Genomic DNA, 25,147 nt, shown 5'->3' on the forward strand with positions numbered 1-25,147 from the left:
AAATCACACCGCGGCATATGCAGACATCGCACCGTGCGGATTTGTTATCTAAGTATGCACTAACGACGGGCGCTTATTATTGAGGTGCAGAAGCAGCATTACGGCAAGGGTAGAATTAAAAAAAAACACGGTCGAGACATCGCATTAGTCAACAAAATTTGTCGGCTAGTTTACATGAGCTCCACTTCATGTAAATGGTCTTCATGGCGTTTGTCTGCGGGACGCACCTGGCGCGTATGTGGACCATGTTGCCCCAAACACCGGTAACATCTTGTTCATACCCGCTCCCACAGAGGTCTGCGTCTTCGCTACAGCTCTCACCGCAGAAGAAGCAGTCTGGCGCCCGAACAAAGGACAAATCGCAGCCGCGAACTTCAGTCACCCTTGCTGCAAAGCGTTGTCGTCTGCTACTGCTCCCGCACGTATTGTTGGAAGCGCCCGCTAGGTGGCCATCAGTGGCGCCTCTATAGGCGGTGCACGCGGCCTATAAGCTATTGCTGATAGTTTTTGTACCACTCGGCTAGACGCCGCATTTTTCAGGTACGAGCCATTGCAATGAGCCACTTAACGCTTTTGCCTTAATTTACAGAAAGCTCTTGCATTTGATGCACACTGGTACAGTAAAACCTCGTTAAACTGGGCCCGCTTACACAGTAGTTTCGTTTTAAAAGTAGTAAAGCCAAATCCTTGACTCAGCAGCCATTGAATGTGATGCGTTTTGTATGCGCATAAAGTGTACCATCTTATTGGATATATGTATCGGTTAACAAGTAGTATTTCCACTTTTCCGTGATTGCGCGACAGTGAAGCAACTCATTTCGACATAGAGAGCTGCTAACATTTAATTTGTTGTTGTTAATGCAAGTTTCAATTTTAACTATTGTTTCAGAGAAAGTCCTACACGTTGGACTGCAGGCACTTCATGCGCAAATAAAATGTCTAAGATGGAACAAAACCTGGAATCCTGTTTGATATGCTGCCTTCGAATGATTGAGTTCAGATTTCAATACCAATGTTAACAATACTGCATGTAAGTAGGCACATCAGCCACATACATTTATACATAATGCTTCAGCCTTTGATTTTAATAAGGAATGGTGTATATGTCAGCCTACAAATGAATGCATTGTAAGCTAATATGTAGTAAAATTTATATGATCATGATGAAGTTTATGTTGTACCCACTCACTGTCTGCTGTGCCTTTACAAGAATGACTCTTAGCCTTCATGACTAAGTTAACTACACTGCCCCCTTTAAGCATCGGTTATGACTAGAAATAACACTTCAGTCTGGAACCTCAAAGTAATGGCCTCATACTGCAACAGCATATGTTCCCCCCCCCCCCCAATTAAATGTAATATTAAATAAATTCAGAATCGAACATCGCAACCTCGAATTCTTAGTGCTGCATCCCCTCAACACCCTTGAATAAATCTCGGTTTGCCTATATATTAGAATGCAACGCACTCCTTCAGTGGGCATGTCGACCATGAATGGTAATGCTTCAGCCCTCAGCCACAGAGGAAACTATTTAGACACAGAGCTGCAACAGATAATACATCGCACATTTAATAAATAAAATAAATTACGCATTTACAATGAATCAAAAATCATTTTCACTGCCGCTTTTACATGTGTGACTATGGCGTTTGTGAAAATTGAATACATTGAGTGGCGTCCCTGCCCTCGTCACACATTCAATTGCGAGACTGGAAGGTCCTGCCAGGGTGGTAGTACATCTGCTGCGCTGCAGATCTCAGCTGCCAACCGGAAGCGCGCAGCTCAATCAGCTCCAGCAGGACTTTGCGTGAGCGTGCCGACGTGCCCGGCTCGAGGAAGGCGTCGCGCAGTCGAGCCATCAGTGCGCACGTCACGTGTGGTGCCACACGCTCCATGGCCTTGCCAGCAGCCGTCACCGCTGACCTCAGGCACTCCATCTGTGGGCACAAGACGAGAGTGCAGCTGGATTACAGGCAGGAATGGTCTTTGAAAGTGCAGCACACAAGAGCCCCATTTAGGGTATAGTTCTAGTACTTAGTCAAGCCTCATTATAGTGGAGTCACATCCAATAATAATTAAAGAAGAACTTTGGTATACTGATATCTGTTGTAAGCATACATCTGTTTCGTGTAATTGCCGGCAACAAAGATTTCTGTTTACACTGTTATAGTCATTAGTTTGTTATAGTTAAACATCAGTATAATACGGATATAAAGAATGATTAAATATAGAGTGAATCTAAAATGTTTCTTGGAATACAGCCGAACCAGAATACAACAAATTATTGTGTATAACAATCAGCTGAAAAATCTGCAAAATTTTTGTATAAGATCTTTATTTATCAAATTATTGATATATCAAACTATTTCGCAGTCTCCTTCGAGTTCGATATATCTGGGTTTGACTGTATTAGCATGTAAATTACAAGAGTAGAATAGTTAAACACCACTTATAACATACAACGAAGGCATTTTCATATCGGATGGGAGTTTGTTGTAACAAGGTCCAACTGTATATCAAGAAAAAAAGAAGCCAATTTACACTAGAGGTTACAAAGACAAATTAGGAGGAAATAGCTATACATGACAGCAATAAAATATTTTACATGTCCATGGTCACATACTGGTCTATTAGAATTAATTTCAGCATTGCCATTTGTCAGGCATGTTGGTAAACTGATTTGGAAAGTCAGTTTACCAACACACCCAACACGCGCACTGTGGTGTCGTCACCATTCTGTCCTTGTCTGCTGGCGCTAAATATGCTTTCCAATTTAGAACGAAGTTACGTCATAGTGTCCATGCAGACTTGTTGTGACTAAGCATTGGCAACCTGCCACTCCAGTCAGTGCCTGAATAATGCAGCCAAACAAAGGACGTCTCCACACTTTTTCCCGGAAGTTAAAGAGCTGCACCTAGTCCCCGAGGTTGTTGCTTGCGTCGATGCTCACACTTCCAAATGAGCATGCCAATATGTCAAGTAGTGTGTGCTGAAAAAGGTCACTAATTCTTTATAAATGAACATCTAAGCATGCTAGAATAAAATATGAATTAGCATGCTTAGACTGCATCATTTAGCCTTCTAAGGGACGTGACAATTATAACTAAAGGGACCGTTTTCCTTCATTTAGAAATGGTTGTGATGGTACTCATCTTGAGCCCCTTGACCTAACTCCAAGTCATTCAATTGAAGCCTTGAGTAGCAAATGAACATTATGCAATGACAGCTGCAACAACCCAATGAGTATTGTAATGTTTCAATCTGACAGGAGCACATTTTACTTGCTTTCATGCTTTATTTGAGGTCTACAATCAATGAGAAACACGATTATGGCAAAACATAACAGTGATCATCCTAAAGATAATGCTTCTGCAATAGCATACCAGCGAATCTAAACTCTGAGAGGTGCATTTGCTTGGTAATATTACACTTGAATGGTCACCCTGATTTTCTGGCTCAGAGTGTGTTTATAACCAAATGCAAGCTAGAGGACTGCTGCACAAACCGAATGTGTGTTGCACTCTCCGAACGGGCACACAAGACTAATGTACTAATGCATTAGGGACCCCTCCTCCACTGTAGGCTGAAGAACTCTGTGGCGCCACTGCCTGGCCGGACCGGGGACAAAAGAAAAAAGCTTAAAAGCAACGCTGCAAGGCTCTACTGTACTCATGTCTTAAGAAGCCGGTATGGCTTCAAAGTGTCAGATGCCTTAAAACAAAAATTTTTGGGTTAGTGTCAAACTCAGTTCTATCGTTCCGCTATTCCCAACCAGACAGGTATCTGTTGAATGTTCACCTTCAATTACTTTGAATTGCCTTGTGAAACCGACTTTTGAGTTGCTGTTGCCATTGTTATTTCAGTGGTCATTGCTCGTTGCTCGTTATTGTTTTGTATACGTTGGCCCACACCTCTTTTTAAAACACATAATATGAGAGGTCCCACTACAATGACTTCACTACTGAACACGAATTGACAATAAACAACATTGCAGCTACCAAAGAAAACATAGAAAGTCACGCATAAAAGTCATATCAGAGCCATTTCCGAGCAATATATTATATTACATTCATATATAATATATATTATATAATATATACATATATAATATATAATATAATATTATATTCAATATATGTCGAAAGTACCCATCAACACCATGATGTTAAAATGACGTAGGCTGGAACTACTAGACGGCGCTATTTATTTTCCGGTTTTGCTAAAACCGCCAATCAGCTTGCGGCATTGGTGGAGGCATGGCCAAGGCGATAGTTTCGCGGAAGGCAAACGTTTCAGAATCGCAGTCAAGGTGAATTAAGGTGGATTAAGGTAGAGTTGTGAAGGGCACGTGACAATGTATGAAGTCACGTGTAATGGTCACAAGTGAAATTGATTCCGAGATGCCCATGTATGATGCCACGTGTCACATCATGACATGTAACATGTCGTAACACTTTCGCATTCAAATCGCGTAAGGGCACCTAAGAGCAACTGTCAATTTCTGAGAAAGATTTTTTACATTGAATGGCAGCAGGTGATCCTTATGTACTGGGGTCACCCTATTTGAATGAGAATTTCTCATGGCTTCAGACAAGGATGCATTACCATACTGCTGGTAGTCAGTCTTCAATATAGTTTGCACAGCCTCAATGGATGAACCCTGCCATACAATACATATGTCAAATCAATCTTTGTTTTCACGAAGTTGCAAAAAGGGAGTGGGTAGTTTACCAGAGTAAATGAAGAATTTTTCTCTGCATACAAGGTTTACTAAGATCTTTGTATGTTTTAAACATGCATGTACTTGGAGCATTTCACATCATAAAGAAATCAGCCATGTTGCTCCCAGTTAAAGAAAACGCCTTTAAGGAATTAAAGGAAGTCTGCAATCAGCACCTTGGCACTCTTACTTAAGAAATCTAACCACACAACACATATGCAGACAAGGAATACACATCATAATGGGCACCAATGTTCTACTGAGTTCAGTTATAAACAATCACTTTAAGTACAGAAATGGTCACGTGATCACGGTGAACACACCTACTACAAAAACGAAAGAAAAGATTGAATGCGAAATGAACTATGACACGCTGTGCGTTAGGTAAAATACATGCACAGACTGATTGCAGAGACATTCAGCCTGTGCTACTGCGTCTAAGATAAAAATGCACTGAGCTAGTAAACAGAAATCGCCATGGCGTCAGAGATTTTGATGGTATCTGTTCAAGCTCAGTTATTATTTTATTCGTAAAGATAAACTCAGTAGTACTCCAAAGAAGCAAAAGACTGAATTCGTCTTGGTAGAAATGGCACAGAAGGAGATGACAGCACAGGTGCCTGTCCTGTCATCTACCTTTATGTGCCGTCTTATATTGTGCCATTTCTACTAAGATAAACCTGTACCAACTAGGCCAACAAGTCCAAGTCAAAAGACCGAATTTAGCAAGATCTGAAAACTCTGAACGTGCCACAATGGCCCAAATACAAGAAAATACTTCTTGCAACTCACAATGTGACAGTGACATACTGGTACAAGGGTATCAGTGTGAAAATTCGAAAATGCAGAGGCTTGCACTTCATTTTCACTAGTGTCAACAAACATCTAACCTCGAAAATAACGAAAACACAATTTTGCAAATTGTCTGTGCTTCTCCCTAGCGTTCCTTTAAAGCACTGGCCTGATGATGTCCTTCCTGACGTTTGTGTTTGTTGTCGGTGTTCGTCTTGCGCCATTTATTTCCTGAAGTATAAGTCTACAACTACCCTTAAAGGGGCAATAAAGGAAAATATTAAGTTGAGCTGGATTGATAGATTGTTTGCTTAGAAGCCTATCTTAATCTTTTTTTGTGCTGACATGTCACTTTATTGAGCAGAAAATCGCCAGTGAAGGTCCCACTGCTGCTTCTCAATTTGAACCAACTGCGTCAGAACAGACCAGCTGACAATCTCCACACGACATCCCTCTACGCCACTCAATTAATCGACCAGTGTTCATGTCACACTAGAATTACCATAGTCCACAACAGGTGGTGGCACCACTCCAAATTTCCATTTGTCTTTTTCTTGCTTATGAAACCTCCGTTATTGCTACGAATGACAAATTCGTTGTTACAATACCCTAATCTTTACAATCTAGATTCACATAAAATTGTCCTTTAGCTTAACTGGTGAGCCAAAAGGCAGACAACTTCTTGCCTCGGCAGCACTGCCCAGGAATGGAGGGCGCAAGATCACATGGAAGCAGCTGCTCAGCAGAATGGCCAGGGATTGCACAGTCCTCTTCCAGGCGCCACTTGGCCTCTCGCCACCGCTGGCATCGACAGTGGTGCCGGCCGAATTGGCACAGTCTGATGACTCGAATTCCACCAGCAGCTTGGCCACGAAGGAGACGTAGGGCGTCCAGCGCAGCGGCACACCTGTCGCAGCCTCAAGCGTGCCCATCAGCTCCTCCCGCTTCTCGAACAACTCGCGGCAGCTGCTCAACAGGCCCTCGAGGAACACGCTGTTGCTCACCTGATGGTGGACATATCAAAAGCAGGCCATTTTTATTGCGTTACAATTTTTTTGGGTACTTCAAGCACTTCCGGGGGCTATCTATCTACCTTTGTACCTATCTATGTATCTATGTTTGTGCCTAACCGTTTTTCTGCCTGTCTGGGTCACGGGGTGGCCGAATGGTTAGTGCCTCGGGCAACCAACCATTGGATCAACTTGGATCACGGAGTATGGGCAAACGTATACACACATGCCTCTAATAAACTAAGCTCTCTCACACCGACACGGGTCACTGTAGACGCGGAACTGGGTATAGGCACCGCTGTTATAAGCAACTCTCTTACGCCGACTTGGACGACTGGGCACGGGTCAGTCGGACTGTGCCGCTATTCTAAGAACGTCTTTGTTGCCAACTTGGGTAACTAGGTACATGTTGCTGCTGGGAATGTGTCACTCTACAATGACTAGGAAGATCTGCTGTGTTGCGTCATCTGACGCCCGTTCATCGCACGAAGTGCGCATGCTCGACCAAATGCACACTGCATAAAAGCAGCTATGCTATCTGCAATAAACCATTCTTTGGCTTGCGCCTACTGTGTGTTGCTGCCACTCGCGATACTACAGTGGCGATGAAGATGGGATTGATGCGAGCGTGATCTGTAGCGGACTGAATCGAAGGATGGCATCACGCTCGCCGGTTTTCGACGAGACTGTGAGCAACTGGAGCACGTACAGGATACGCCTGGAAGCTTATCTTGAGGGCAATGGGATTACCGGCACTACAAAACGCCAAGCTCTGCTTGTGTCTTCGTTGAGTGATACTGTCATCTGCATGTTGCAAGGGCACCTTTCAACCGTGTCAGTCAACAGCCAAACTTATGATGAAGTTGTTGAATACATGGAGGAACATTACAATACTCCAGTTAATGAAATAGCAGCAAGTTTCTCGTTCTTCATGCACAAGCAAAGGGATGGCGAGAGAGTTCGGCATCGCTGACCTCCGGAGACTGGCGGAGGGTTGTAACTTCGGCAGTTCACTGAACCGGAGGCTGCGAGACTGTACGGTATGCGGAATCTGGGATGCCGCCACCCGTCGCTGCCTACTCATGAGCAAGAAGCTAACTTTCGAGGAGGCAGAAGAATTCGTCATAGCTCTGGAGAAAGCGCTAGACAACATGCGAGGCATGCGGGAAGGGCTCCCGGTAACCAGCATCACCGTTGTACAGTCACAGCAAGGACAGCGGCTCTGGACGCAGTGGAGGAACACTCCAACGAACAATCATTCATGCGATTGATGCGGCGGTCCCCAAGTTACACGTACGTGCTGTCATTGGAACACAAAGTGCCACCATTGTGGCATTAAAAGAAATCTGACAAAAGTTTGCAGCAGGGGGCATTCCCGTAAGGCTGGGGCCTTTGCCATAGAGCAGAGAGAAGGTGAGAGCGAAGAAGAGATGCTGCTTATTCTTGTCGCTCACAGCTCGTCCAATGGAGCAACATGGAAGCCTCATGAGAAAGACTTGACCTGGCAGGGTCGAAAACTGCGAATGATTATAGACACGGGTTCTCCGGTCAGTGTTATATGAAAGAGCATATTTCAGAAGCACCGCAAGTGGTGGCCGGCAGTGGAAAAGACATCGTTCCGTTTAACATGATGGCATTATCTGGCACTGATGGCCAGATAATGCCAGTACAGTTGGGTTCGACTGTTTTAACGAGCACTCTAATAGTTGTCGAATGTCACGGACCACTGCTCTGCGGTCGGAACACAATAGAAGCATTCCGCATATGGTGGGCGCATCCTTTTGAAACGCTGTAAACACTTCCGAGTGTAAATGTGGTTTGGGACAACAGCAAGGTGAATCCTCTGCTCGAGGAATTTTCAGATCTTTTTGAGAACAAGTATGGCTGTTGCAAGGGCCCACCTGTGAAACTGCACCTCAAGGGGGGAGCCCACCCACGTTTCTGTAAAGCGCGAACAGTGCTTTTTGCTATGCACTCCAATGTTTCAGCCGAGATCAACCGTCTTATACAAGACGGAGCGCTTTCACTGGTAAGCGTTTCGGAATGGGCAAATGCAGTGGTTCTGGTGGCAAAGAACGGAGATATACGGTTGTGCGGTGACTTAAGTTAACGGTCAACCCAGCGCCACACTTAGAGCAGTATCACTTGCCCGGAGTTAAAGATATGTTCGCAGCTCTTTCTGGAGGCGAAGTTTTCGGTATGCTGGACTTGCGCAATGCCTACAATCAGCTGGCACTGGATGCAGAAGCCAGAAAGACGGCAGTACTCAATACATACCAGGGTCTTTACTGCTACAATCGTCTGGCATTTGGGATTGCTTCAGCCCCTGCCGTGTTCCAGCGATGCATGGAATCGGTTTTGCAAGGGTTGTTGAATGTTCAAGTTTGCCTCAACGACATCCTTGTGGCAAAAAAGTAAAACGATATCTCCGTACTGCGGCAGATGTTTCAGTGGCAGCGTGAACACAACTTGAAGTTGAACAAAGCCAAATGCTGGTGTAGGGAAGCGCAAGTGTTTCTTGGGCATTGCATCGATGCTAAAGGTCTTGATCCTCTGCAGGACAACCTTGAGGCTGTGCTAGCCACGCTGAAGCCAACATTGAAAAGCCAGGCGAAATCTTTCTTGGGTTTGGTTACATATTACACGAGATTCTTGCCAAACTTGTCAACTACGCCAGCTCCTTTATATGGCTTGTTGGCAAAGGGGATGCAATGGAAATGGGAGTTGTCTCAGGACAGAGCGTATCAAGAAGTAAAGACTGCTTTGTGTAAAACTAAATTTTTTGTGCACTATGACCCGTAAAAGCCCCTTTGACGGAAATGCGATGCATCGTCGGTCGGCTTGGGCGCAGTACTGTCCCATCGTATCAATGGCGAAGATTATCTGATAGCCTTTCAGTCAAGAACCTTAACACCAGCGGAGTGCAATTACTCTCAACTGGAAAAGGAAGCGCTCGCACTTCTTTTTGGAGTGACAAGATTTCGAGACCATCTTTTCGGTAATAAATTTTCTTTGATCATAAGCCATAGGCGGGCCTGTTCCATCGCAACAAACCTATTCTGCAAATGGCGGCGGCTAGGATACAGCGATGGGCACTGCTTTTATCAGCATATCAGTGTGACATATATCGACGACCTAAATAAAAAGTTCGAAACCAACAGTCACTAGATATTAAGTTTTTCTTTTAAATGCAACAAACCACGTCAAATTTGGTGCAGTGGTTGCCGAAAAAAATGCATTCTCCTTTTACATGCATTTGGATAGAAGCACTCAAGCTAATTAAGCTTCCTCATAAGAGTGGAACGCAATAGTATTAAAAAATCACTGACCGCTCCTCATACTTCCTGACAGGTGCAGCTCATGTAACCGTAATGTTTTCCTGGAAATGCTGGCGGCGAATGCGATGCATGAAGGCGAGCTCTCCAGGGCGTGCCGCTCCTACTGAGACAGACCTCAAATGACCGCTGGAAAAGGGGTTCTTGTTTGAGTTTCCACGTAACAGAACGATGTTTTCTCGTATATTCAAATTACAATCAGATGCCATCATGTCTGGAGGTCATGTGTAGGTGGTACTTTATGAATTTTCTTATGCATTTCACTTTGAGAAATTCAATTAGTTCAGTAACGCCCATGCGCCACGTGGAAGGCCTTCGTGGATCGGGATGCGTGGTTTGAGACCATTTTTGTCATACGGACAACGTTGCTGCTGCCGGCACAGGATAATCTGTGACATGGGGCCCTTAACGCTCACACGTTAAAATGCTTTCTTGAAGTAGTGATCATGACATAAAGTTGTATTGGCAGTACATTACATCCAATACATCCAATAAACATTCTCTATTGGAATTTATCCTATTACTGTTATAACGAATAGGAATGTAGTGCGTTTTTCTGCACACTTTAGAGATGTCTCAATAGGTGCAATCGACAGATTTCTGACATCATTCTTTATTTATGAGTTGCAGAGTTTGACAATTATTGTTAAAAGTGATAGCCTAAAAGAAAGGCCTCCTCCCTACAGTCACTCGGCTGATTGATTGATAAGTAGGGTTTAGTGGTGCAACGGCAAGGTATGGCCAAAGAGTGCCAAGCAGGTGATCATTTGAGCATTCTTTCTTCTGCAACCTGTTTAATTTGACCCACTGGATAACTAAATCAACTTCGTCAGTCCATCAGGGTCTAATTAATAGAAGTCAACTGCATTAAAATTATGACAATGACTTAATAGGTCTGCTACGAGCATAACAAATATGCTTCCAATGTATGATATACTAAAACACATCAGTGCCAACAGCACTACTGCCTCACCATGATTGCAAATGCAAAGGGCAAGGACGCACAGGCTTATAGGGGTTCTGAAACGTGGTTTGAACATACTAGGGCAACATTGCCAATCTGTAAACAAGGCTCCTGTGAACCTGTCAGCCAAATAATGTTCCGCTGCATGCAGCAGGGAATTGACAATTTTGTGTCAAAAGTGGTAAAAGACCACTTGCCCGCTCCTTTGCAATGTTGTGGGCAAATACGTTGCGAGCAGCCAAGCAGCCTACCAAAAGGTATTGGCCTAACTTTAAGTTACATAATTACGAAATATATATCCCTGCAATCTCAAAACGATCAAAAAGGTATTTAGTCTTTGCACTTCTGGTCCACACATGACAGGTGCACATAGCTGTGTCTGCAGCATGTGACCTCAGAGATTGTGTCTAAATGCTGCTTAGCATAGATACTGTGCCATGATACCATGATGAGCCCTCTGGCCATTGACAACTGCGTGCTCCGATTGGTCTCTGTGGGTGACCTAGCTCCAGGGGTGCGGCGACGTGAGGCAGTCAGGGCACCCATCTTGCATCGAGAGAGCAATGCACACGCCTGAAGCAGAAGTAGCGTCTTAACGAAAATGCCCAACTTTTGGCAGGTCGCTGCCCCCTTGCCATCCACAGTGTAGATTTCAGCGCGTTAGTAAAGACAGAGAGAAAGGCATGCATCAGAGCAATGACTACGTTGAATTCACCTTAAACTTGAAGGATGCGAAAAATTGTTGCGGCAGCAGATTTGTGAGGCGACACCCTTCAATAGCAAGGCTATTCTACAATTAGGTAAAAAAGTTGTTTCGGGGCCCATTTAACAAAAGGCCACTATTGCAGCAGCCTTTGGTGAGAGGATGTGCTAAGAATCTCTTGGGCTGGCAACATACAACGAAACCTATCTTTAAGAAACATATAAAACTCCATATTATATTGACCGCAAATAAAGATGGGGACAGCGAAAGAGAACACAAAAATGACACAGGAGACACTGCCTGTGTCGTTTTTGTGTTCTCTTCCGCTGTCCCCATCTTTATTTGCAATCAATATGATATGCAGTAAACACAAACTGGGCCAAACTGAAGTTCTTCTGAAGCACACAGAACTCCTTTGATGAGAATGTTTCTGCACCATGAAGCAATACCAGATGAAAGAGAATGTGGTGTTATTTCTACAGATCATAGATTTCAACTTTTTCTTTTGAAATGTAACCAACCTGATCAAATTCTGCATATTGGATGCCAAAGAAAATGATTTCTCCATTGCCATGTATTTACCAGAAGCTCCCCACGTAAAGCTTCCTCTCTAAAGGAAAATAAAATAAAAATAAATAAATAAAATAAAAAGAGATACTGTGAGGAACAGAGTCAACTTACTCTCTTGGAATGTAGTGATCTGGGCAAGCTGGCATTGCAAATCCCAGGTAGCTTTCAGTGCATAATTACACAGAACACAGGAATAAAAAAACAGTAAGAACATGTGCAGCGCACAGTTGAATTTTTTGCTTTTTCACTCCAGTGTTTTCTGTAATGATGCGCTGAAAGTTACCATTGCAAATCAGCTCTGCGGAAGTCCTCAAGGTGGAGGAAAGTTGATGAAACGGAAAATTTTCATCCACCTGACTGCAGTCTGATGCTACAAAGGAAACAAATAAGAAAGCCTAGCGCAGCCGAAGAAAAATTTTGTCTTGGTCTGGGGATCGAAGTCGAGTCCAGTGCCTTTCCAGTAAGGTTACTCTACCACCTCGGCTAACCAGGAGGCTAGCAAATTGCAGCATGAGGCCAAGTCAATTGGGAAAACTCTAAGAAGAGGACACTGAACATGGCAAATCAGTTTTGTGGAATACCAGAGTGGATTTCCTCTGTAGCTTTGTGCTATGGTCGGGTGGACTAGAATTTTCCCATTCGTAAAAGCTACCATGAACTGGGCCTCTACACAACGGAACAGACTCTGTCTTGTCTGAAAAAAAAGGGATCTGAGGACTTGCCTGTTCCACGTTCCATTAAAGTTCACAACAGAGCACTGTTTGTCGCTACAAAAGGTAAGCGAGGTGGTTACCAAGGCAATCCGGTGGCAAAACTTGGCTGCTGGTTCAGCGTGCTCGATGCTCTTGGGTGCCGTCTGACAGATGCCGCGTGCAAGCCTCTGAAGCTGCTGCGTGCTTAGTGAAGTAGGGTCTGCACAAGAGGAAAGGAAAGCCCAATTCGCATATCAAAACACTGCAAGCTTCTTTAGTCGTGCAAGGCACTGCATTTGATTTGCCTAAAAGACCAAATATCAATGTGACAAAATTTATGTATAATGAGGTAAACCTCTGAACTTACCTACTTCATTACATCGAGCTTTCACAGTAATTAGTACACCTCAAGGCACAGTCACGATACCTAGCGCAAAGTGTGACTGTTTCAAACACACAGTGTTACTTGCATGCTCATATACAGTATTTGACACCTGAAGTAGCCAAAATGCAGCTAGATAAAACACAGGGTGGTGCAAGATAAACCGAACCCAAAGCAAGGGGACGAGGTTCATTGGACCCATTTTCTTCAGCGATACAGTAAACTTAGTGCACTAAGTTGCCTACATCTTCCAGCTCATCAAAGAGCGACTGACACAAGATGAACAATGTTTTGCTTATTGATATCACTATACAGTTCCCATGTTTTTCACTTGTTTTGGGTTTGGTTTATCTTGGGCCACCCTAGCAGTACAAAGCACAAAATTCTTGTGGCCAAGTTCCTAAAAGCACTCAATTTGGTGTAAAGTATATAGCCAAACATATAATATGCTAAGGACAGTCCAATGAGCAATGTAACAAAAAATGACGGGCATAACACAATAGACAGGAAGAAAGTGGTGGGGATTAGAGTGCAAAGAGGGACAGCCAATATCACAGCTGGGATTAGAAGGAAGAAATTGAGTTAAGGCACGCCATGTAATGCATCGGGCAGATAACCAATGGCCTATGAGGATTACAGAACGAGTGCCAAGGGAAGGGAAGCGAAGTCAACGACGGCAAAGAATGAGGTGGTGTAGCGAATTTACAAAATCTGCAGGCATAAGATAGTGCCAGCTGGCACATAACGGGGGTAATCAGAGATCAGCAAGAGAGTCCTTCACCCTGCAGCAGAAATGTAATAGGCTGATGACAAGCTAAAGTTTGACAACGCTGCTTGCCACCATTCACTCACTTTGCAAAGCTTGCTTAACCATCAGAAGACTGTACTCGTCCTTCTTGTAATCACTGTGCGACTGTGGGCTGCCGCCAGCGGGCTGCAGTTCCTCACAGGCCAACAAAGCAGTCTGTCGAGCCAGCACAACATCTGGAACCTGTGCAGAGGTCCATTCGTTGAAGTGGTTAACAGAGCCCTGAACTAAAAGAGGGATTTCTTGTGGTGGAAAAGGTGCGAGAACAATTAAGGAAACGACCGGACAGGAAAGAAAGTCAGTCACAAGTAGTTGTGGCCTTCTTTCCTGTCCAATCATTTTCTTAACTGCTCCCGTGTCTTGTCGACCGCAACAAGTATGAACCAAGTAGCCCAGAAACAAGCAGTAAAAGAGAGATGTTAAAAGAAACACCGAAGAAAAAAAAAAGTAGTAGAGATTTATTAGCAAATTACCCTTATATAATACCAAAAAAGCAACTTCTGCTATTAGAAAGGCCTGATAAGCAATATTGAACCAGGGTGTCGAGTTGACATTTCCAAATTCGCTGAGTGACACAGAACTTTGTTTTACGTGAAGACAGGCTGACATCATGGCGTTCAATACTGTCACTCTCTAGTAAGCAAGCTAAACATAAAAAAACAACTTAATCCAGTTTAAATAGTAAGGAGTAGCATTTATTCTATTCAAAAAGAAATCAGAAGGGAGGGGTTAGTAAGACGCACAGCAAATAAAATAGCCTTGAAAAAATGGCAAAATTGCCGCGGGAAATCTTTGAGGCATTTTGCACATTTAAAAGCGACGATGCGTGCGTCAGTTCTGCGTCCCTCACACTCTCAACAAAAGAACGGATTATCTCCGTAGCTGACGCTTATCCTTCTTTTTCAGTTCTTAATGTCACATTCAATGATGTCTTTATACACTGCTTCTGCAAATAAAGCTTTTGGTTGCTAGTCAGCACTCTGACCTGTGCTCTTTACTCGCTCGTCCTGTTGCACTGTTCCTGTTTTTATTATGAAGATGAACCAACGAGCCTCATTGAACACAATGCTAAAGCTAGGCCTAGTGTTTACCATGACGGCAAGATAATCAAGATGGCGGCAGTGGTGACTTTGATTAATGCCGTTTCGGACCTGCAGTCACGGCAAAAAGTCAGGAAAATTGTACGGCCCGAAGGGCTCTTGCGTCCAAAATTTCAGACATTCTGATACATTGACTCTATGGGATACGTGGTGGTGCCGTGAAGCCGTCCGAATTATTGGGCATCTGGAAAGTCAGTCATTGACTGTACACTGGAAACTCCTCCAGCCAACTACACAGCGTCAAAAGACTATTCATTACGATCCCTCTCTGTTATGTGAGCCAGCATTACCGTGACTTTCGTCCTCTTTCAATAAAATTGCAGCTTACTTTCCTCATAGAAGCACAAATTCACTTTGTTCCCTGAGTATTTCCACATTATTCAAAATCCCTGAGAATTCCATTTTCCCGGTTGATAGACACCCTGAAGTACAGATGCAAAAAACAGATGCCACCTCGAAGTCCCACACAAGTTCACTATGACGCCATCTACTCAAGCCTAATTAATCCTTTTTTTTCTCTGGGAATATGGAATACATTGTATCTGAAGGAGCCAAAGAATGAATGCGGCAAGCTTAGAGAAGTTTCACAGGGCCACAATGACCCAAATACAAAAAGCACGGAAATCTGCTACGTATATGAGCTTGAGGTACCCCTGCTTAGGTTTCGGCATGCAATTAAGAAAATGGATGTTTGGTTTTCGTTTTATATTCAAGTACACAACATTTTGCGGTGAAATTTATGTAAGTAGAGTTCTGAAAGATTATTTTATTAGTGTAGACCAGCTGATCTATTAATTGTTTTTTTATAAGTTGAACAGCTAGTAGTTACAAGAAAACTTGTAACTACTATGTGAAGCAATAAAGTGAGAAAAAAATGATGAGCGCTTCTTTTCTACACTTCTGCAATAGCATTTCAGCAATAGATTTCTGTAATAGCAAAGTACATGGCAAGAGAAGGCCTTGTTTTGCAGAAGGATGCAAAAATGAGTGTTTGGATGACTTCCGCACCCAAAGTTACTGTACCTGCAGCTCACTGTGATGCCTTGGGATTTAAACAGTGCCTGCCAAGACCTAGTTAACTGTCTTATATCAGTAACCAACGACAACCTAGCAAGTGCCAACAATGTCTCCTGCTCTAAAACAGCCATAGTAAAAGAACTCATCCATGTGACCGTGTACCGGTGCACCTTTAAAAATGCAAAATTAATTTGTGGTAAGTTTGGCCCTCAGATTTCTTCAGAAATAATTGAACAGCCTAGCAGCCTTTTTCTGCCAAGCAAAAGGTGGCCTGTTATCAATGAGAGCCAGCACATTTGTGAGTGTGCTAGCACAATATGTGTCAGCTAAGTCACCAAAAACATGCTTGTCTCTCCTCGTGACCAGTCATCAAATGCAACGTTATTGGCTGCTACAAGAATTTAGACGAGGCACCACCATATATCAAGGGACATTTCGTGCTGGCGAATTAAGTGCTCCATTCTCAGTCTATATTTGCAGCCCTTGTCCTCCTATGTCAACTTTGAGCCCTCTGTGGTCCTTAGCTCTCGAATCCCCACTCTACATACCCATAGCCATGCAACTACACCTGTTCTTTTGCGCTGGTGCTAAATAAACCCAGTCAAGCTCCGTTTAAAGAAATAACCAATGTTCTATCATGCACTAAATTAACAAACAAAAAAAAACACCGGTCATCCCTTAATGGAGGGCAAGTAACTTCATAGAGGCAAGTAGTCCTAGCCATAACCAAAAAAGCAAGGTGACCTCGCGTAAGGATAACTAGATGGGATTCAGAGGCATAGAGTCAAGGTTGTGCAGTTGGCTATCTTGAAACTTGCATGTTCCATGCAGATAACATATAATGTTTCAGGCAAGCATGAAGTTTTCTAGCTGTATCTGTCCATGATAATAGGATGTATTCTTATGTGCCATCTTTATAAACTGACTGAATAGTCTCGTAGGTGCAAAGATGAACATTTGACAGATATCTGTCTGGTCGGGAATAACTGATTTTGAAAGGACTGGGTCTGACACCATCTAAAAGATTATTTAATGTACTCAATGTTTCGGAGTGGGACCAGCTCCTCCTTCAAGGGTGAGGTTCAGTAGAGCCAGCAGTGCTGTCTTTAAACTTTTTCTTTTCTCCAACCAAAGCTGCGAAGCCCTTTGGCGTTGATGAGATAAACTGATGAGATAAAGGGCAGCATGAAACCTGCAAGTTCTATAGCACTCAATGTCGTTGTGCAGGATATGTGGCTTCTCGCTGGGAAAATTATGGCTCCAGCCAAGTAAATGAGTGTGGCCAGACCATAAGTAAAAACATGGATACAGTCGAGGTGTATTTCTCATACACATGGAACAGAGAAAGCCAGAAAAGCCAGCTCAAATTTCTTTTTAATGATATAATTCCAGGTCTATCAGGACCACTTTGGTTTGAACCAGACACCAAGAATGAAGCGACAGTCGACTTGTGCCAGTAAATGATGCAATAAGCACAAATAGTTGCACAAAATGTCTGTGTTCTTTCTGCTGGTGGCAAGGCAAGATCATGTCGAATATGAACTCCTAGCATTTATTTATTTACTTGTACAATACTGCCAGCTGCCTTTTGGCAGCCAGGGCAGGAGTGGTTAACAATGAAGTAATAGCCTTACACTAGGCACAGGTACGTACATTTCAGAGCAAAAGAGCAAAAAAAGAAAAAAAGAATACAAAGAGCAAAAACAAAGAGCAAGAAGGTTTTCGAGCACAAAGTCAATATTACTTTCCAATAACAATTTGAAAACATGTGCACGTAACGAAAAGCAAAGATGTCGTCAAGACCTGTCGACTTGAGGTATTTGAACAGTGCTTTCTTGTCTTTCTGTATGCGTACGGCCGTGGTCCAAGGAGCTTCACTACCAAAAATGGTCTAATGTCTAGCTGGTTAAATGCTGTCCGGAGAGCTTCACGCTCAATGTCTTATTGGGGACAGATACATGGATTGTGTTCAATCGTTTCTGTGGTTCCATGAGGGTCATACAAGGGTGTATCCCCCATTTCAATGCAGAACGAGTAGGCCTTCGTAAATGCCACGTCGAGCCAGAGGCGGCACAATACTGTCACCTCAGAGCGGGAAACATTTGATGGCACTTGTAGCTTTAAGGATGGATCCAGCCTATGAAGATGTCACTTTGGGAGGTCGGAAGACCACTATTTGTGTGTCATAGCTTTAGCAACGATATGAAGCTTTCTTGCTGCGTCAGTTCTGGATAGGGGATTGGAACTGGTCGGGTTTCCAGATGGGCAGACCAGGGGGGCTTTGTCGGCGAGGTCATTACCAGCAATGCCGGTATGTCCAGGTAGCCACCGGAATATAATTTCACGCCTTTTAGTGATAGCTTGATGGTGATCACTTATCATATGTCAGCTGCTCACGAGTCCTATGATATAGGGCAAAATTCAGACTCTGAAGTGCTGCTTTAGAGTCGCCAAAAATTACCCATTTCTGAGGTGTCTCTTGCACGAGATATTTAACAGCAGCACGCAGGGCAGCAAGCTCTGCCGCCATTGATGTTGTCATGTGGAACAGTTTGAATTTCATTGTGGTTTTCGTAGCCAGAATGACAACGGCACCTGAAGATATGGTAGGTGAAACTGAACCATCAATATAGATGCGCATTCGGTCCCCGTATCCCTCATTGATTAATAGCAGTGTCATCTGTTTCGGAGCTATTGTTGGCTGATTGGCTTTCTTCTTTACGCCCGGAATACTCGGGCGCACCTGAGGCTGTTGGAGACACCACAAGAGCAATGACGGCCTTGCTGCTGGTATGTATCCTAATGGAAGACAATCTGTACGGGTGATTATAACTTCAGAAAAAGTTGCACGAGGTCTCTGCGATGGCAAGAACGCCAAGCAATGATCAGGGACGTGGGAGAGATGACAGATACGCATCCTGAGACAATCCACAGCAACGTATGTTTGGATGGAATGATCTTTGGCGAGCATGATTTTTGCAGCTGTTGAAGCACAGCGAGGAAGTCCTGAATGCGTGCGCAGTGCTTGGCCCTGTAAGCTCCCCAATCAGCGAATATTTGACTTGCATGCACTAGACAACACTGGAAGGCTGTAGCGTAAATACCCAAGGAACAGAGCTCTGTACAATTGAAGCATGGAGTGTACAGATGTGCCCCATGTTTTCCAGCACATGAATCTCAGTACCTGGGCAATCAAGTTTTTTCTTCAGGTACGTGCAATGAGGGCCCCAGGAAAGATTTTGGTCAATTATTACACCCAAAAATTGATAGGTTCTTCCACAGGTGGTGGTGTGTCCATTATTCGAGACTGGGTATGGTGTCATAGGTTTACGTGTGAATGCTATCAATGCACATTTCTAGGTCGATACATTCAAGCCTTGTGTTTGAAGGTATGCTGATGTCTGTGAATCACTGGACCCTTGGAAGCTGCTTTCACATATATGGAGGACAGTCTGTGGTCTTCGTTCATCCCCACGACACCCATTCGCAGCTTTTGCAGTCAAACTGCCTTGATGGCGGGACGTAACAACGAATAAGAGAGAAAGACACTTTGTTCTTTCTGATGCGGAGGCATACATATTGGTTGTAGTCATGAGGCTGAACTGTATGCAAAACATAGGTCAAGCCCGTGCGAATGTGTAGATGTGGGGCTGACAGATGGAGTAGCACACTGTGGTATAAAGGTTATAGACAGGGATAAGCCAGCTATCTGAGGCAGCTTATCCCTGTTTATAACCTTTATACCACAGAATTAGACTGAGAAGGCTTAGGAGCAAGCATCAATCGCGAATATCTCAGCGACCTTTTGTTTGCAGGTGCCATTGTGCTGATCAGCAACACTGGCGATAAATTGCAACGAATGACTGAGAACCTTAACTGAGAAATTGTAAGAATGGGCATTGAAGATTGACATGCCGAAGACAAAGGTAATGTCACACCCTATAGAGTCTGTACAGGAGCACGTTTATCTATGTTAGTTACTCACAGCGGACCCTAATCATGAGAAGGAAATTTACACAATAAAAATGGGTTGGCATATGGCAGGCATTGCCAGATCCTGACTGGGAGCTTACCACTATCATTGAAAAGAAAGGTGTACAATCAATACATTCTACCTGTGCCAACATATGGAGAAGAAACTTGGAGGCAGGGTGTCTACCAAGATGACATTTCCAAATTCTCTGTGTTTTCCAGGTTTTCCCTGAGTGCCTTTGCGAAATTCCCTGAGTGACACAGAATTTGTTTTACGTCAAAACAGGCTGACACTATGTCGCCCGATGCTGTCACTCTCTAGTAAGCATGCTAAGAAATGACTTAATCCAGTTTGAATAGTAAGGAGTATGGAATAAGGAGTTTACTTTATATATAAAAAAAAAATCTGAAGCGAAGGGTTAGTAAAATGCACAGTGAATAAAATAACATTGAAAAAAATGGTAAAACTCATTGCAAATCGAGTGCAACGTTCTCAAATATGAATAAAAATGAGATGCATACAAAAACAAATGTATTCGAATATCCACTTCACTCACGAATTATGGTCGACTGTCGTTACATATGTGTGAAACATGGGTGGTACTTGAGACTCAACTGAAAGAAAATCGAGGTGATAGAATGACTCTTTATGCATTTTATGATGCGTCATTATAATTACGGAGTAACTAAATATTTGAGTATTGTAAAGTCAGTCATGCTACACTTCTTCATAAAAAGGATTAAATCCCCCACTCGAATTACATGCACAATTTATTCATTAGCCTCAAGCATTTCAAGAAAGAAAAAAATTTATATATTTCAAGGTTGCTATACCGACATGCCCCACATCAAGCATCACATAAAACATGGTAGTGCCTTCACCAAAGCGATACTCTGTAATGATACATATCACTCAGAAGCAAAATAGAAGTAATTTAGGTTAACAGAATGTTCAATTTGCCATAAGCCTAATGTTCATGCTCTATTCCTTGCTACCACTGCACAGAAATCGTAAAAATAGGTCTCGTGTACAAATGTGCACGCCATGACTGAAGGTGATATGAGCTACTTTTATCAATTTATAGCAAGCTCATTGGTGTGAGGCCCGAATTTTGTCACAATTGAGATTCTCTCTCAACAGCTTGTAAGTCAACCTCAACTCTCCTGACATACTCTCAGCCCGCGCACAACACCTCAGTGTTGTATTTCGCTGCTTTAGCGAGTATATTTTGGTTTGGATGAGAAACACCTGCATTCCAACATCAGCCAACACTTTGTTTTTTGAGCTCAAGCTCCTTGAAAAAAGCGGCGGCAGGCTTCCTTTCTCGTTCATTCCTCAATGCGTACGTCCTTTCTGTTCTCAACCTCCTTCTACCGCACTTTTGCCCCGCAGACCATCTTAAGCATCCTCTTCGTCAGCTGTACAGTCAACGTCCGATTTTTCGAACTCCCTAAGGGCCGCAAAAACGTCCGTAAAATCAGGCAGTCCGTAAAAATGAATGCATGTCTTTTACTGCCATTAAAGGCTCAAATCACCACAGGCACATCCGAAAAGGCTACCATCACCCTTATTAGGCATATCGGTGCCCGTACTGTGACAAGAGATGGTGGATGGACGCGTGTATAATTAAGGAATACATACTGTGTCCCGTGACAATTGCGCCTTCCCACACTTGTTATGCTTCACCGCGTAATACTTTGGTATTGAGGCAAAGCTGACTTTTGGGAACCGGCATTATGCAGCGCGCCATACTTTCCGAGCTTCGAAGCCAATCGCGAGGACCACAAAGACGGAGTCAGTGCCACTGCTTATAGCGGTGAATTCTTTCAATGAAAAACCCGGCACCGAACGGCAAGAAGCTTTATAACGAACATTGAAGCAGCTAGGCCTAGCGTTTGCCACGGTGGCGAGGTAATCAAAACGGCGGCAGTGGTGGCTTTGATTAATGCAGTTTCGGACCTGCGGTCACGGCAGAAAGTCCGGAAAATCGGACGGCGAAGGGCTCTTGTGTCTGAAATTTCAGACGTTCTCAGACACTGATTCTACGGGGTACGTGACAGTGCCACGGAGCCGTCGGGCGTCCGGAAAGTCGGCCATTGACTGTATGGGGCTCTTGCATTGCCCAGGGGGCGCTGCGAGAAAGGTGCTAAAAAGCGCCCTCTGTCCTAAAATGGGTCGTACCAAGCTCGGTCGTCGGCTTCGGAAAGCACGCTTACAATATGGACCCGCCACTTTCGGTTGTGTTGTAGCACGGCCTGCTGCGTATATCGGGCGCCGAAGATTTTTTCGGGGGTGGCACGCTGCGTAAAGGCAAGAAATTATGCAGTGCCGAATACGTGTACGCTGTTCAAGAATTAGGCGGCGAAGTTTTAGCACGGTGTCAATCGCAAGTGAAGCGAGCCGCGTACGAAGTGGAACTACAGGTAAGGTTTGCACGCTAGCTGCTAGATTCAGGCGCACAAACGCGAGGAAATGCGTGCTATAAATGAATCCACAGCAGCGATAAGCAGACATCATGTGTACGGAACTGCTCGAGCACACGACGGTACGCGCCGCGATGTACGAACTGCTCGAGCGCACGATCGTACGCGCCGCGACGGCAGCGGTCTTTCGACATGCCGCCAAACGGCGGGCATCCTGCAATCTTTGTTGACTGCATGTCGCTAAACTGATGCAATGGATATGAGCTCGCACGTACGTGCGAATCGCGTTGTAGCGCGAGCTTGTGCGCTGCTCGCTTGATGTAGCTTTTAATGACACCGCTCGAACATCGATGTGCTGCAATCAATACTGCCTTGCTGCGTTACCTCAACGTGCTGGCTTGAGATCAAGGATGAGCGCATTTAACTCTCGTAACCTGTGCTGCTCGTAGTGGAGTAGTGAATTGTCATCGAATGAGCCCGACCATTTGTGCTCATTTGCACACACTTCACCACTTCGCATCGGTAGAATTGTTAATTGTCGCTGTGGCCGGGTCTCGAATCGTGAATTACCAGCCATGCCTGCTGCTATGTCGGTCTGCTGTCGGGACTGTAGGTGCAAAAGACCGAAATTTCGAACGCAGATAATCAAGCAAGCTTCAAGACAGGCGAAGCAGTCAGCATGGCACGAAGTTTCGCTTACTCAGCGCGACGAACTGCAGCTATGCAGCGCGCCCGACACTCCACTTCGTGAGGGCTTGAAGGAAAACGGTAGAATCTGATGTTGAGATTCAGGCCTTCTTGTTCATGGCAGCCCACGACGCAGAAGTAATGACGGTGACGCCTTTTCGAGGCTGGGCTAGGTCTCTCCGGATCGGCATCACCGAATCCTTCTGCTCCCAGCATTTACGTACCACGGCACACGGAGAGTCTGTTTTCGTTAAATTATAGGCTGCGGCGAGCTCGCAGCGTGGTCGGCGTGGTCTGTGAGAAGTGACGAGCCTTTTCGCACTCTCAACAGCGCATAAAAAAGTGCGAATCGACGCAAAACTCGGCCTAGAAACGTGCTTCGATCGCCACAGCCAGGGCTCATTACAACCCAAACTGGCACGACCCAGATGTTGTTTTCCGCACCGCCACCAGGCGCCGCTACTATACCTCAAACTCCAGCGCAAGACGCCCATACAGCCGACGACACGGCGTCAAAAGACGATTGATTACGATCCCTCGCTGTTACGCGAGCCAGCATTACTGCGACTTTCGTTCCCTTTCAATAAAATTACAGCTAATTTTCCCTGATAGAAGCACAAATTCCCCGAGTTTCCCCTGAGTATTTCCAGACTATTCAAAATCCCTGAGAATTCCCGGTTTTCCCGATTGGTAGACACCCTGGGAGTTTCATAAATAAGCTCGAGAACAAGTTAAGGACTGCACAAGGAGCAATGGAACAAAAAATATTAGGCGTAACGTTAAGAGGCAGGAAGAGAGCAGTGTGCACGATTAGAGAGCAAACTGAGATAGCTGATATTCTAGTTGAGATTAAGAGAAAATAATGGAGCTGGGCAGGCCATGCAATGTGTAGGGTAAATAACCAGTGGACCATTAGAGTTACAGAATGGGTGCCAAGGGAAGGGAAGCAGTTGAGCATGGCATAAATTTTAGTGGGGTGACGAAATTAGGAAATTCGCAAGCCAATTAAGTTGGAATCAGCTGGCACAAGACAGGGGTAATTGCATGGAGATCGCAGTGGGAGGCCTTCACTGCAATGGACATTATTAGACTGATGATGATGATTTAGATGAGGTCCTCGCCATACGTACCGTTGCTTCACCGGAATAAAAATAGATGGGCTTCTACGAGTTTGGCGCTTTTCCCCTCCATCCAGTGTACGCGCAACAAGTGTCCATATCAACAATGTGGAAATACAATGGAAAATTTGGTGCCTAGGCCGCGATAGCTGTCCATAGGTCAAGTAGTCCATATTAATAAATGTCATATAATAACAATGCATGACTGTGCAGACAAGCGGTATCTGAGAAAGTGCAGAAAGAGTGCCTTGTACAAGCAACATTGCATGTACAGACGTCTCCTTAGAAAATTTAACAATTGTGAAGCTGCTGTCAGGTGCTGCTTCACGTAGGTCCCTATGATATCATAGGTACTTGATGAACACCAAGCCCACCACCAGGTAAATTAAACGGAAATGTCACGTAAGAAAGCCGTGCCATTGTAGAGGCGTTAACCCATGCACACCTGCCCCTGGCGAACTCGTTAAAATTTCATGTACACAACACCAGGGGTTGGGAAGCAGGACAGATATTTGAAAAGCTTGTCCTTTGGTGCACACATCTTTTGGGATATATATACACGCTAGTTAATATTAACGATGATATATCTTTAGAAATAGCACTGAAGCAGCAGTTAACTTGGAACAGGAAATACTGATAAGCAACACAATGTTTCTCGATTAGAGCAACTTTGCTGCTGCTAGTTTCACTTGCTTAGAGAACAATTCTCTGTAATAAACTTCCGCTAATCAAGTAGTACTTCTAGCTCTGACATTCTAGATCTGACATTCTGACAAGCAATCCTGTAACAAGCACAAAAAAATAATAATAAAACATTCTTAGTACAAATAACAAGCCACACAAAAGTAATCA

General features: G+C 44.1%; 1 protein-coding gene across 2 annotated transcripts in view; it reads right to left on the reverse strand.

Moving 5' to 3' along the window:
• Positions 1-1,545: 1,545 nt before the first annotated feature.
• The window catches only part of LOC126540189 (MIF4G domain-containing protein-like), a 48,535-nt gene continuing 24,933 nt past the window's right edge, over positions 1,546-25,147 (reverse strand). The window contains exons 5-9 of one of the 2 annotated variants that reach the window (XM_055075857.2): positions 14,143-14,160; positions 14,022-14,112; positions 12,889-13,007; positions 6,200-6,517; positions 1,546-1,938 (exon numbers count right to left, since the gene is read on the reverse strand). In XM_055075857.2, coding sequence (XP_054931832.1) covers positions 1,699-1,938; positions 6,200-6,517; positions 12,889-13,007; positions 14,022-14,112; positions 14,143-14,160 — 786 coding nt within the window. In that variant the 3' untranslated portion in view covers positions 1,546-1,698. Of the gene's footprint in view, positions 1,939-6,199; positions 6,518-12,888; positions 13,008-14,021; positions 14,161-25,147 lie in introns of both variants that reach the window. The other variant, XM_072286615.1, reaches the window with a different exon arrangement.

The sequence above is a fragment of the Dermacentor andersoni genome, chromosome 2 (genome assembly GCF_023375885.2).
Source record: "Dermacentor andersoni chromosome 2, qqDerAnde1_hic_scaffold, whole genome shotgun sequence".
Classification (NCBI taxonomy): domain Eukaryota; kingdom Metazoa; phylum Arthropoda; class Arachnida; order Ixodida; family Ixodidae; genus Dermacentor; species Dermacentor andersoni.